The following is a 15,000-nucleotide window of genomic DNA, read 5'->3' as shown; positions in this document are numbered from 1 at the left end:
ATTGTCGTCACAATATCAGGTACTTTCAGTTGTGAATATAAACTAAAAAAAAGATACAATAAATACAAAAAGGTTTAGTTTTTCACCAGTTGGCAGATTCTTTTCACATACCTCCCTATAATTCAGTAGAGACATTGCTAACTGAGGAATTTTACAATATTTGTATTGCTTCATTGTTAAACGACCTTTTAATGCAAAAGTGTTTGGTCAGCAACAATATGGTGATCATGTATGTTAACCTAGTCAGATTCTTAATCAGTGCCATTTTATTTTCAAAAAGGATTTGTCCCATGTGAAGTGGCAGGTATACTTTTTCAACAAAACGCAAACACCTGAGAAAAAAACTGAAACGTTACTCACTCTTGATTTTTCTGTCAATACGGTAAAGGTTTTGCTTACCAGCATATTCCGACTTCAGGCGTTTCAACTACATCTTGATATACAAGAAGTACAAAGAAATGCGGAAGCTCATCATAACAGACATCTGACTCATATGCAGCCTGGAGTTTGGTTTAGTGTGGACTGCTGTTTTAATAGTTGCTGTGTATATAGTGTATTATGGGCTCAGTCAGAATTACACCTAATATACCATCATTTATGAACAGACTGAATTTCTGTAGGGATTATTTGTATCTAATATTTCTCTCTTGATCCCCAGAGATTCAGTGAATGGCAGCTTTGAAAGTTACCGAGCACATTCAACGCAAAATCATCATCTTTGTATACTTCATTAACACTAGAACCAGAATCTATCATGCTGTCAGTATCAGCTCCTGAACAACTGTCACTGTTATGACACAGTAAATTGCTTTCTGTTTCATACACTTTATGCACCCGTATTCAGCTTGCTCTGTCACCACAAATGCTGTGTCAATACCTGCCCCTCAGTCACTAGCCGCAGTTTACTGGATGAATATACGTGGTCTGCTCATGGTGGATGACTTGTTGGTCTTAGCCACAATTAAAGGTAACATTTTGTAATTTAAGAAGAGATTAAAAACTTTAGAAGGGATCATCTGTATCTTATACATCTGCCTTGCATACTTGAGAACTAGTAAAACAATACTTTTAAACGTGCCCAACACTCTTGTTATACCAGGTATTTTCAGAAGTGGCATCAACTTTGTTTGATCAAAATCATCACGACAGACAGACAGACAGACAGACTAATCCCAGGGGGAAATTCACATACTCCAGCAGCAAAATACTGATACAAAAAACAATATTAAATTAAAGAGTAATAAAAATCCAGGTAAAAACAAACAATAACTTTGAATAATGTTAATGTTTACCCCCCCCGGGTGGAATTGAAGAGTCGCATAGTTTGGGGAAGGAACGATCTCCTCAGTCTGTCAGTGGAGCAGGACAGTGACAGCATTCTGTTGCTGAAGTTGCTCTTCTGTCTGGAGATGACACTGTTTAGTGGATGCATTGGATTCTCCATAATTGATAGGAGCCTTTTGAGCGCCCATCACTCTGCCACAGATGTCAGACTGTCCAGCTCCGTGCCTACAATAGAGCCTGCTTTCCTCACCAGTTTGTCCAGGTGTGAGGCGTCCTTCTTCTTAATGCTGCCTCCCCAGCACACCACGGCATAGAAGAGGGCACTCGCCACAACCGTCTGATAGAACATCTGCTTCACATACTTTTCATGCTCAAGATCAAGTTTAGTCTCAACACAATACAAAAAACCCCTCCATAGGTTTCAGATTTTGTCATATGGCTTCTAGCAAACTCCTGTAGTGACTTGATGTTAGGATTTCTCAGAAATTACTTCCTTCTAGCCACTCTACCAGAGGCCTAATCTTTGAAGTCCTGAAAAGAATGTGCATGTCTCAACAGTTTCTGTCATTTCAGCTAAAGTGTTCTGCAAATTTGATAATGTTGTAACTGGCTTCTCAGTCACCTATCTGACTATCATCATTCTTGTTCAGTTACTCAGATTGGTATAACAGTTTGATCATGGTAGTGTCTGGGCTGTGCCATGTTTTTTCTGTTTTGTAAAAATGGTCTCCAAAATGCTCATTGGAGGGCTCATAAGCACTGCCAACTGTTTTATAACATCCTCCAACTGTTTGTTCCTAACAACTTAACTTCCAAATTCCATGTCTAGCTAACTAGTCTTCATAAAAGCAGGACTGATGTGATCTTATACTTGAGTTGAGGTCTCCCAAAATCATTAATATTAATTATACAATCATCTTAGCTCATTTCTTTTAGTTAGTAAAATGCAACAAGACATGCAATTCACAGTTGCATGAATTAAACTACCACAAAGCTCCTTCCCTATATCTTTTGGCATTGTTCATTTGAGAGAATATAGTCAATTCTAGGAATAACAGTCAAGTGGTGATTACTTAAAGCTAAAAATAAAAACACTTTTACCTGTGGTTGTACCAGAGGATCATTGTTCTTTTGTCCACTCTGCACTTCTTCTGCTGTAGTACCTTCTTTGGGTTGATCTTCAGGAGCTGTTGAATAAAGGGTGGAGGTGAGAAGCAAATTAGGTTATTATACAACTTATTATGGTCTACTGAAACAGAAGCAGTCTCTTTTTATAGGTGGGGTACCCAATAACTGGACAATTACACATGTGACTCCAGTCTTTGTGAAGGACAACAAAAAGTTTATAATAATTAAAGACCAAGAACATTCAGTCAAAGTCCATCCGGTGGTCCATATAGAAGAAATGAAGAATCTATTAAATTAGCAAAACCCTTTCAATACAGTCTGACATATAATGTTACCTTCTATAAAATTTCCCATGTAAAAAATACACAATGTCTTTAACTTCGCTGGGGCTCATTTTCAGTGCTTAAGCTGGTGAAATGGGAAAAAAATACAATCCCAAAAAAGACCCATAATTTAAAGATGGAAAAATGAGTAAAAATCCTTTGTGGTACAGCAGAATAGAACCAGGTTTTCACTACTTCTGCAGCTCCATATAAAGTCATTTGCCTCACCAGATACATAGGCCAACTACCAACAAGAAGCTGGAAGAACTGACATCTGACATCTTGTCACTAACCCATTAGGGATGCTCAGAATTTCCCCAGGATATTCAAGAAAAGGTTCCCCTTTAGAATAACCTCACACAGCTGTCACCACTGGAGGTCAAACAGCACATCCACCTGGCAGTGGTTAGGAGCCCCAGCAAGTATGTTGCTGAAGAAAGAGGGCTGAAACTGTTTTGTTCCTACCGGTCAAACCTCACCACTCTTAGTACTGCACACTCAGTAAAGGAGATGCAACATATAGCAAGGGATTAGACCACCTGTATTTTTGTGGAAATTTTCCTTAATATAGCCGCTTTATAGCATCCCACTCGTGCAGCTCTCTTTCAAAGACATCTCTTCTCAGCTTCTAACCCCTGTGGGAATGTGGCAAAAACCAACACCAGGTGCTTTTAACAATATACCTTGACCCAATCAAAAAGTACAGCATTAACAAAACCACAGAAAAACTGATGGTAGAAAAAAAGAAAGAGACTTCAAAGATTAAGGAATGTATTTGAAAAAGAGCCTTGTTAAAAATACTTATGCAGAAAATAGAGATGATTCAAATTGATGTTCAGTCCACAGAGGTCCTTGCCAATTTCTTTGGGCTCTTCTCCTTTGCTCTCCTTGCTTTTCTGACTCCTGGTCTGCTTATCCTGCCTGATCTGCCCAGCATGCACCCCAAACTTAAAAGGTCTAACTTCACATTGATTATCAACTCTGTGCCCAGACTTAAAAAAAACAATCATCAATCACCTTCATTTTCTGCCTAAGTACTGCCTTTCTTAATCCTGAAAGTATCTTTTCAATTTAACTTCCTACTTTACTGTGATGTTATTAATGCTGCTTTATAATAATATTAATTTTATACTGTTTGATTGGGTCAAGGTACATTGTTAAGGGCATCTCGCGTGGGTGATGGCTGCATTTCCACTGGGGTAAGTTAGCAATTGAGAAGAGACGTCTTCAAAAGAAAGCAGCATGGTGGATGGGCATGTTCTTTGGTTATTGGCACAAGTGTAGCTCAGCTCTGAAGAAATCTGGTCTGCTTGTTCGGAGCTAGAAAGTTTTTTGTGCTTGAGGCTGCTGCCTATATGCAGTTAAGTCTGTAGACATGGGGTGCTATAAAGCAGATACAACACAGAAATCTCCATGATAATACATTCCCCTCCAAAAATATTGGAACAGCAAGGCCAATTCATTTATTTTTTTCTATTCACTGAAGATATTTTTTTGTGAGATCAAAAGATGAATATGAGAAAAGATGTGATCTTCTGTTCTAGAAGCAGAGTAACATGGAACACCTGTCGCTTGTCATGTTTCAATACTTTTACTCGCTTGTAAAACTGTGTGGTTTGATGATGCAAATTGTGCTATGTTCTATGTTGTTTAACATTATCTAGATGTAAATACCATGGAATAAAAACTGAAACTCTCATCTCAAATTCATCTTTTGATCTCACATACAAAAGTCTTCAGTGCAGAGAAAGAAGAAGTAATTGGCCCTGCTGCTCCAATAGTTTCAGAGGAACGGTGATAAGAGTACCTGTTGTGATGGAATGCCATATTCCCTCAGTGGTTGGTAGCTGAGGAAAATACGCTTTCCAAAAATAGCAGTGCAGGAAGTGGGCACCTGGATAGGTGTACCTTAACCTGTTGGCCTACTTATGCTGAGACAGTAAGTCTCTTTGCTTAAAGCAGCTGTCCGCGTGCAGATAAGACTGTATATGTGGGGATCTATAAAGTGGCAATATTAAGGAAAAAATCCACAATATTACACTACCGACTGGCATTGTTGCAAGAAACGCTACAAGTCTTTGGGCCGTCTAGAACTGCTATTATAGTCACTGGGAAACTATAGAGAGGGAAGAATTGTCTCATTCCAACAACCATTTTCATCTTCAACTATCTGGGATCTTGGAGTAGTATCTGCCTCTATTGCAATATTGAGTCAGTCTCCTTTAAAAACCTACTAAATCCTTTGGGTCCCTAAGGGTTAGGACCATGTTTTGCTAAAAAGTATAAGATGCGGCAGAACAAACAAAAACTAAATTTTTCCACACTGAACACTATACCACAATCCTTTCAAAACAGAGACACTGAACACTATACCACAATCCTTTCAAAACAGAGTCTAGCTATATACTATATATATATATTTTTTAAACTTGCACTGCATTTTTATTGCTCTTTAATTAATATTGTTTTTATCAGTATGCTGCTGCTGGAGTATGTGAAATTCCCCTTGGGGATTAATAAAGTATCTATCTATCTATCTATGTAAAAGTAATATTAATAAAATAAAATACTCAACACAGTATAATATTATAAAAATAAAACAAAAGTGTCAGATTGAATGACTATTCTAAATCAGCTCCATGCAAGTTTGAATATGGGTGGAAGGGTTATGTGCAATGGGTATTGGTGCCCTATTCACTGCTATATCCTGCCTTGCCCCCAGGGCTGCTGTGATAGGCTTTGGCCCTCTGCAACATTCATTTGGAGTACATGAATTAGAGAATGTGATGATTCTTTGCATATTCACTTTTAATAAGCAAAGTTATTAATCATATCCCATTACAATATCTTCATTTATATGACCCAAAACAAGCATTTAATTTAACTTTTCACAATAAAGCAAAATAAATTATACAAATAAATTATGAAAATATTTATTAAGTTATTTTTTTTTAAGACGATATCAAAGTATACTTGGAAATGTTGCTTTATAATGGTTTTACTGCAAAAGTTACTTTAGAGTGTTAGGAGCATGGTCCTCATTTACAAAATAAATAAATAACACACACATAAATGTATGCATTATATACCTGAAAAATTAACAGGAATAGGCATTGGAGCCAGGGGTGCAAACAAATCTGCTGGTGCTGGGACTGTGCTGCTGAGCTTGGGCCCAGCTCCTCCAGGGTTGAGGACATCCACATATCTGCCTCTGCTTCCTGCTGAAAAAATAAGCATGACATAACATTTAAAGACAACATAACATACATGGATTTCTTAAATAGTTATGCAGTCTTAAAAGTAATTTTTTTTATTAAGGCCCATTCTCAACTTTACAATGGTTAAAGAATATATATACACAAAAATGTTGCTTATACACTGATCTGCCAAAACAGTAAAACCATGTGCCTAATACTGTACAAGTTCAACCTTGTACCAACAAACCAGCTCTGACCTGTCAAGGCATGGACTCCACAAGACCTCTGAAGGTGTCCTGTGGCTTCTGGCACAAAGGCAATAGCAGCAGAGCCTTCAAGTCCTGAAAGTTGCAAGTAGGGGCCTCCATTTATCATCCCACAGATGCTGAATTGGACTGACACAATATCCTGCTGAAGCTGAAAAGGGTCACTGCCGTCAAAGAATAAAGTTGCCAAGAAAGGGTGTAAATGATCTGCAACAATCTTTAGATAGGTGGTACACACTGTCCTCGTCAACTTGCCTTTTCCTCATAGTGCATCGCCGCAGCAATTTCTTTCCCAGGTAAATGATGTACGCACATACACCTGACCATCCACATGCTCTAAAAAAAAATATGATTCATCAAACCAGGCCAATGTCTTCCAATGTTAAATGATCACGCGACCATTGTAGGCACTTTTGGTGGTGGACAGCATGGGCACTCTGACAGGTCTATGGATATGCAGCCCCATGTACAGCAAGCTGCAATGCACTATCTGTGTTCGGACACCTTTCTCTCATGGCCAGCATTGTCTATTATTTTTTTTTTTTTTTGTAGCAGTTTGTGCTAGAATAGCTCTTCTGCCTAGCCTTCACTACTCATGCAATGTAATGAGCCTTGGATGCTCATGACACTACGGATGGTTCACTGGTTATCCCTCCTTGATCCACTTTTAATACGTACTAACCATTTCATATCGGTAACACACCACAAGACCTGCCATTTTGGAGATGCTCTGACCCTGTCTTCTAGCCATCACCATTTGGCCCTTGATAAAAACTGCTCAGATCACTACACTTGCCAGTTTTTCCTGCTTCAAACATGTTACCTTTAAGAACTGACTGTTCACTTGCCAAATAATAATAAATGTTATTCACTTCACCTGTCTGTGGTTTTAATGTTGTTGCTGATTGGTTTATAGCAGCTATGTAAAATCCTAAGGAATTTTTAATTTTTAACTGTAAATGATAAAAAAATTGATAAAATCCATTAAGTATTTTAACTTAACTATATTCAGTCACAACTGAACCAATACATAATAACCTGCATCACAATCAAGTTGAAATTTATAGTTGAAGTGAGAAGTTTACATACACTTATGGTGCATTTTTTTTTTAAATTCACTTTAAAACCCCTCCACAGATTTTATACTAACAAAGTATATATTTGGCTTCGTTTATGACATCTACTTTGTGAAGGGCAAAAGTATTTTTTTCCCAGCAGTGTTCACAGACAGATTATTTCACTTTTTATTACCTATATCAGAATTCCAGTAGGTAAAAAATTTACATACACTTGGTTAACTTGGTGTATATATATATATATATATATATATATATATATATATACACACACACACACACACACATACACACACACACACACTCACTATAAAACCAAGCCACAGGAGATGCACAAACCAGTGTGTTTCTTCCCTCCGGTCCCAAGCCTGGATAAATGGGGAGGGTTATGTCAGGATGGGCATCCGGTGTAAAATTTTACCAGATCAATATGTGGAAAAAAAAAAAACATATTTCAATACTGGATTGGTTGAGCCCCGAGTTAACAATGGCCACCACCAGTACTGTTAGCCAACAGGGTGCTGGTGAAAATTGGGCTACTGTTGGCTGAAGAAGGAGAAGAAGAGTTGTGAGACGTGTCCAGAGGCAGGAGGAGAGGAGGAAGGTAAAGAAAGTGGAACTCAGGGTGGGAAATTTGAATGTTGGCAGTATGACTGGTAAGGGGAGAGAGTTAGCCGATATGATGGAGAGAAGGAAGGTTGATATATTGTGTGTGCAAGAGACTAAATGGAAGGGGAGTAAGGCCAATTGGGTCAGAGGTGGATTCAAATCGTTTTATCATGGTGTGGATGGGAGAAGAAATGGGGTAGGTATTATTCTGAAGGAACAGTATGTCAAGAATTTTAGGAGGTCAAAACAGTGTCAGACAGAGTAATGATTATGAAGCTGGAAATTGGAGGTGTGATGATTAATGTTAGTGCATATGCCCCACAAGTTTGGTGTTCAATGGATGAGAAAGGATTTCTGGAATGAGTTGAATGAAGTGATGGACAGTGTACTCAAGGGACAGAAAGTGGTGACTGGAGCAGATTTCGATGGAAATGTTGGTGAAGGAAACAGCAGAGATTAGGAGGTGATGGGTAGGTATGGTGTCAAGGAGAGGAATGAAGAAGGTCAGATGATAGTGGATTTTGCAAAAAGGACGGGCATGGCTATGGTGAATACATATTTTAAGAACAGGGAGGAACATAGGGTGATATACAACAGTGGAGGAAGATGCACACGGGTAGATTATACCCGATGCAGAAGAAACAATCTGAAAGAGATTAAAGACTGCAAAGTGGTGGCAGGGGAAAGTGTAGTTAGGCAGCAAAGGATGGTGGTCTGTAGGATGACGTTGGAGATCAAGAAGACGAGGAGGAGAGTAAGGATCAAATAGTGAAGCTGAAAAAGGAAGACAGCAAGGCTGAGTTTAGGGAGGAGGTAAGACAGGCACTGGGTGGCAGTGAAGAGTTGCCAGACAGCTAGACAACTACAGCAGAGGTACTAAGGATGACAGAAAGAAGGGTGCTTGGCGTGACATCTGGACAGAGGAAGGAAGAAAAGGTAATCTGGTGGTAGAATGGGAAAGTACAGGAGAGTATACAGAAGAAGAAGATGGCGAAGAAGAAGTAGGATAGTCAGAGATACAAAAAGTAGAAAAGAGTACAAGGAGATAAGACGCAAGGTGAAGAGAGAGGTTGCAAAGGCTAAAGAAAAGACATATGATGATTTGTATGAGAGGCTAGACACTAAGGAGGAAGAAAAGGGCCTGTACTGATTAGCTAGACAGTGGGACCAAGCTGGGAAAGATGTGCAGCAGGTCAGGGTGATAAAGGATAACAATGGAAGCATACTCACGAGCGAGGAGGGTGTGTTGAGCAGATGGAAACAGTACTTTGAGAGGCTGGTGAATAAAGAGAATGAGAGAGAGAAGAGGTTGGATGATGTGGAGATAGTGAATCAGGAAGTGCAACGGATTAGCAAGGAGGAAGTAAAGATAGCTATGAAGAGGATGAAGATGGAGGTGTTTAGAAAAGATGGCAGTGGAGTTTTTAACCAGATTGTTTAATGGAATCTTGGAAATTGAGAGGATACCTGAGGAGTGGAGATGATGTGTACTGGTACTGATTTTTAAGAATAAGTGGGATGTGCAGAGCTATAATCATGGTTCATATAAGGATCTGCGCTGGTATCCCGAAGGTTGCCGGTTCGAATCCCCGTCACTGCCAAAAGAGATCCTACTCTGCTGGGCCCTTGAGCAAGGCCCTTAACATGTAATTGCTCCAGGGGGCGCTGTACAATGGCTGACCCTGCGCTCTGACCCCAAGGGGTATGCGAAAAAAACTAACAAACACTGTTGTAAGTCGCTCTGGATAAGAGCGTCTGCTAAATGATGTAAATGTAAATGTAAATGTAAATATACATTTTTACAGAAAAATTTCCATGACTTTTCAGTTATTCTAAGGTACATTTCCATGACTATATGTTCTCTGAAATTTCTCTGTAAATTTGAAAAACAATAAAAAAAATTCATGTCAAATTTACCAAAATATTGTTAAACTAAAATAATGACAAGATATGCGGTTTCATACAAAATAAAGATTTATTTAAATATTGCTGACACTCCAGCATAATGTAAACCCTGAAAAACATTATGTAACCCTAACTAACTTAAATGACTGGAAAGCAACAATAAATTAAAAACAAAATAAATACAAATAAGTAAAAGTGTTCAGTAACACTGACATTAACTTCAGAAGGCAGTAGTATAAGGGTGTAAACTGTCCATTGAAATAAAAGATATTGTTGTTTAAACTACTAACATATTAAATCACTAACTTAATGTTAACAAATGACACCCTTCTTTCTTTGAATCCCATGAAAACAATCCATACAAAGTTCACTGTTTCATTTCTGTAAGCCTTTCATCAATATGCTTTTCAATATTCAGCAGAGATGCTTTGTTTTCTTTTGCAGTTTGCCACAAACTGTTGGATTTAGTGATAAAGGTCAGCTTGCTTGAGGCTTCTGCTTTCTCAGCATATTCAAGGCGTTTGCAGCCAGGAAACCAAATATACAGGTGGCTACCCCAAACCTTGCTATGGCTCTTTGTGGCTTTTGTGACAGTGGTGTAGTCGGCAGGATGGAGAAGTCCCAGAAGAGAAGGGGACAGGACCTGCAATGTACCCAGGTGGGAGCGTACCAGGGCCGAGTTTTCAGGCGGGGAGGGTGTCCCGTGGTTCGGCAAGACCCAGTACGGGCTGCGCTCCAGGCACGCTTAACTAGGCAACCTAGAGAGGCCAGGGAGTGTGTGGGAGGGGCTCACAGAGTTGGGCTGCTCCGCAGGGGGGAGGCAAAAGGGGCTTATTATGCCCCTCCCTGTGAAACCAGAGCCCCAATTACCACCTAGGGGTGCACCAGACTGGCAGATTGGACCCAGAGAGGCCGATCCACAGACAAGCCTGGTCCTTCTGGGCAATGGTAGAACAGTGGTTACGGCCATCTGAGAACAAGCCCTACCAAATAATAGAGCAGGTAGCCTGCTATCTGCTCCTGAAAGCGCTGCCCCGTGGCTTCACCCAGCCAGTCTGGGGTAAGCAGTTTAAGAACATGGCAGAGCTAATAGAGCTTCTGGAGACACAAAGGACGGGCTCACAATCTGAGGGAGCAGAACCGTACCTTTGTCGAACTCAGCCAGATTACGTCCCAATGAGGGAGCAGAACCGTACCTTTGTCAAACTCAGCCAGAGTACGTCCCATAACCACCATACCACCCCCCAAACCCGTGCTGTGCTCTGACTAACCCGTTGGCAATCCCATACACCGGTGTGGTGATCGTAAACGGGTATAAGACTACAGCTTTATTTGATTCAGGCAGCAACATTACCATTGTTGCCCGCCGGTTTGTGCTGACACGACAGTGGTCGAAAATTAAGACCAGTATAACCTGTGTCCACGGAGAAATCCGCTGGTACAGGTCCGTCATCTTTGTCATCAGTTGCGCAGGATCAGTAAAAAAATTAACCGTGGCGGTCCTCCCAAATCCACCACACCCAGTGATACTGGGGCAGGACTGGTCTGAAATTAAAAGCGGTGAGACACATACCACTCCTGGGTTTAACTTAGGCCTAGTTATAGACGGGGATGAGCCATCTCAAGCTGCCTCCACACCGTATAATCAGCAGGCAGATAGAGAGGAAACGGCCTCCCTGAGTGACGTGGCAACTCCCGGACCGTCGCGTCCCGATACGTCATCCACGAGCGCGGAGATAGAACAGGAGGAGGCCACGCCCCTTAAGGTCGGCCCGGACCCTCTCAACCTTTTGCACTTTCAATTTAGAGAAACACCGGGTTCTTTTAAAAGGGAACAAAAGGGAATGACGACTCCCTTAAGTTTGCCAAAAATGCAGTGGTCCTGGTTAACGGCCAGCGCACTCACCAGTCGATGCCACAAGGTCCTCACTTTGTGTTGGAAAATGACCTTCTCAGCATGATGGGCAGGAGAGACGGCTACTGCTAATCCCGTGGACTGTCCGGTGGCAGGTCTGTGAGTTAGCATACGCCCACCTCTTAGGTGGCCATTTGGGCACTGAGAAAACCCTGGAGTGGATTAAGCTCCGCTTTTATTGGCTGGGAATCAATGAGGAGGTTTTGCACTTCCTGCCCGGAGTGTCAATTGTGACAGATTCCTAGGAAGGACCGTGCTCCTCTCGTCCCTATTCCCCTAATTGATGTTCCCTTTCACAGAATTGGGGTCGATTTAGTATATTTTAGTCCTCGTGGGTTATGCTACCAAATACCCCGAAGCTGTTCCGCTGCGCTCAGCCACTTCTAAAGCCATCGCACGGGAATTAGTAGGGGTCTTTGCGTGTGTTGACCTGATGGATCAAGGGACGCCTTTTACCTCAGAGACGTTCAAGGAGACTGCCAAGTTACTTAAAATAAGCATCTAAAGACCGTGGTATATCATCCTCAAACCGACGGTTTGGTAGAGAGGTTCAATCAAACTCTCAAAACAAATGCTTCGTAAGATGGTCAACGAGGATGGAAGGAACTGGGATCAGCTCCTCCCCCTCGTCCTTTTTGCCTATCGGGAAGTCCCACAAACCTCCACGGGGTTCTCCCCTTTTGAATTATTGTATGGGCGACAACCCCGGGGCATATTAGATATCTTAGAAGGATGGGAAGAAGAGGATCTTCCCTCTACAAAGATATTGGAATATATCGCGAAATTACGTGATAGATTTGGTAAAATTCGGCCCCTCCTTAAAAGTCACATGGAAGAGGCTCAAGCAGCACAGGTCCGATATTATGACCGTGGCACGTTTCTCTGGAGATCGGGTCATGGTTCTAGTACCTACCTCCCACTCTAAGTTGCTTGCCCATTGGCAAGGTCTCTACGAAGTTAAGGAGAGGAAAGGACTCGTCGACTATTTGGTTAGTCAACCCAATCGCCGGCCGAGGGAGCAGGTTTATCATGTAAATCTGCTGAAACCGTGGAAGGACAGGGATCCCGATCCCTCCTCCGGTCAGCCCTGCTCACTCTTTGCTGACACAGCTAGCCTTAACTTCGGAGCGGATTTAAGTCCCAGACAACGACGGAAGCTGGAAACAGTTCTCCTGTCTGTCCTGGAGGTAGTGAGTGAAAACCTTGGAAGGACCTCTCTGGTTGAGCACGACATTATGACAGAACCCGGTGTTATAGTCCCAGAACGTCCGTATCGTCTTCCCGAGGCAAAAAGGGCTGAAGTGGAGCTTGAGATCAAACACATGCTGGAACTAGGTGTAATCCAGGAAAGTCATAGTCCCTGGTTCAGTCCCACTGTATTGGTCGCTAAGCCTGACGGGAGTTGGAGGTTTTGCAATGACTTCCATCGGCTTAATCAAGTCTCCCAGTTCGATGATTATCCAATGCCACGAGTGGACAACCTCCTCGAGAGGCTTGGACAGGCTCAATATTTGACCACAATGAACACAACAAAGGGGTACTGGCAGGTTCCTTTAACGGACTGCGTGAAGGTTAAGACAGCGTTTAGCACCCCTAGCAGACACTGGCAGTATCGTGTCCTTCCATTAGGGTTACACAGGGCTCCAGCAACCTTCCAGTGTCTGGTGGACAAAGTGCTCAAGCCTCATAACTCATACAGTGCTGCCTACCTGGATGACGCGGTCATCTATTCCACCACATAGATGGAACACCTACAGCAGGTAAAAGTGGTACTGCGGACACTTGATGAGGCCTGGCTTCGGATTAATCCCAAGAAATGTTTCTTAGGATTGAGCGAAGCCAAGTACTTAGGCTACCTGGTGGCTTGGGGTACCGTGAAGCCACAGTGCTCCAAAGTAGATGCCATTTTGAAATGACCCCGTTCTCGAACCAAGCGGCAGGTCCAACCATCTTAAAATGTCCCCGTTCACAAACCAAGCGGCAGGTCCAAGCCTTTCTCGGGTTAGCGGGGTAATACCGCCGGTTTGTGCCCCGGTTCTTTACCTTTTATCCTCCAGACGGATGCTTCAGACACAGGCCTGGGGGCCGTGCTAAGCCAAAGTGTCAATGGTGTGGAACACCCCATCATGTTCCTGAGCTGTTACAGGACCAGGAGATGAGGTATGCGGCGGTGGAGAGAGAGGCTTTGCAAATTAAATGGGCAATTACTCAGCTGAGGTACTACCTGTTGGGCAGGGAATTCACCCTTGTCATGGACCATGCACCTTTACAGTGGATGGCCCTGCACAAGGTCGAATCCGCGGGTCACCAAGAGTTTGATTGACCTCCAGCAAAACAAGTTATCGCTTGATCATCGTGGGGGCACTCTTCACACCAACGCTGATACCCTTTCTCGGGTTCACGACCTCTCGGTCAGGGTCGCCCGACCCTATGGAAGGAGGCCTTGCCGGCTCCGGCCCCTGTGATGTCACGTCCGGGCTTGAACCTATGGCTGAAGACCTTCATGAGCCCGACCCCTTTGATCTCACTTCCTGTCTTCCCCTTTAAAAGCTTCCACCTTTTCCCTATTCCATCAGTTCTGTTCTGAACTCGGTTTTGTGCACAGCAGTGCTATCATTTAAATGACAATTTGCAGCCAGGAAACCAAATATACGGGTGGCTGCCCCAAACCTTGCTATGGCTCTTTGTGACTTTTGTGACAATACATATACACACATATATACATACATATATACACACATATATACACTAGTCATTAAGCCCCTTACAATAACGGGCGCTAGAACAGTAGTGCATAAACATTAGTAGGAACAGTCTATATTAAATGGCAAGGGACTTTGACCTCATTCTTTTTGTTGGTCTTATTTTTCTTTCTTTCAGCCTTTCTTTTATTGATGTTTACTTGCTGAGCTGACTGTTCTTCATGGGCTGCCGCCGTGTATTGTGTGTCTTTAATTTTCTGTGACAGTAATAATAATAATAATTCATTACATTTATATAGCGCTTTTCTCAGTACTCAAAGCGCTATGCACACAGGGAGGAACCGGGAAGCGAACCCACAATCTTCCACAGTCTCCTTACTACAAAGCAGCAGCACTACCACTGCCAGCACTACCACTGCGCCACCTGTGAGGACACGATCTTGTACGTCCATAATATACCCTTAATTTATATATATATCCTCTTTAATAAAACCCGTGTCCAGTGTCCGTGTGTGTGTGTCATCTGGTGAAGTGCGCATGCGCGGGGCACGGTGCGATGCTTCAAAGCAGATGCTTCAAAGGCCGCCTGACGCGT

General features: G+C 42.2%; 1 protein-coding gene across 11 annotated transcripts in view; it reads right to left on the bottom strand.

The window, feature by feature from the left end:
* sec16a (SEC16 homolog A, endoplasmic reticulum export factor) overlaps window positions 1–15,000 on the bottom strand; it is a 257,384-nt gene that overhangs the window by 56,459 nt on the left and 185,925 nt on the right. For 6 of the 11 annotated variants that reach the window (XM_028810200.2, XM_028810204.2, XM_028810205.2 and 3 more), the window contains 2 exons: window positions 5,825–5,956; window positions 2,386–2,471 (listed from right to left, as the gene is read on the bottom strand). In XM_028810200.2, coding sequence (XP_028666033.1) covers window positions 2,386–2,471; window positions 5,825–5,956 — 218 coding nt within the window. The remainder of the gene's footprint in view (window positions 1–2,385; window positions 2,472–5,824; window positions 5,957–15,000) is intronic. The other 5 variants (XM_028810203.2, XM_051932345.1, XM_028810206.2 and 2 more) reach the window with 2 other exon arrangements.

The sequence above is a fragment of the Erpetoichthys calabaricus genome, chromosome 9, assembly GCF_900747795.2.
Source record: "Erpetoichthys calabaricus chromosome 9, fErpCal1.3, whole genome shotgun sequence".
In the NCBI taxonomy this organism is placed as follows: Eukaryota; Metazoa; Chordata; class Cladistia; order Polypteriformes; family Polypteridae; genus Erpetoichthys; species Erpetoichthys calabaricus.
The sequence above is the reverse complement of the archived record's forward strand: the minus strand, read 5'-3'. Positions and strand labels throughout refer to the sequence as shown.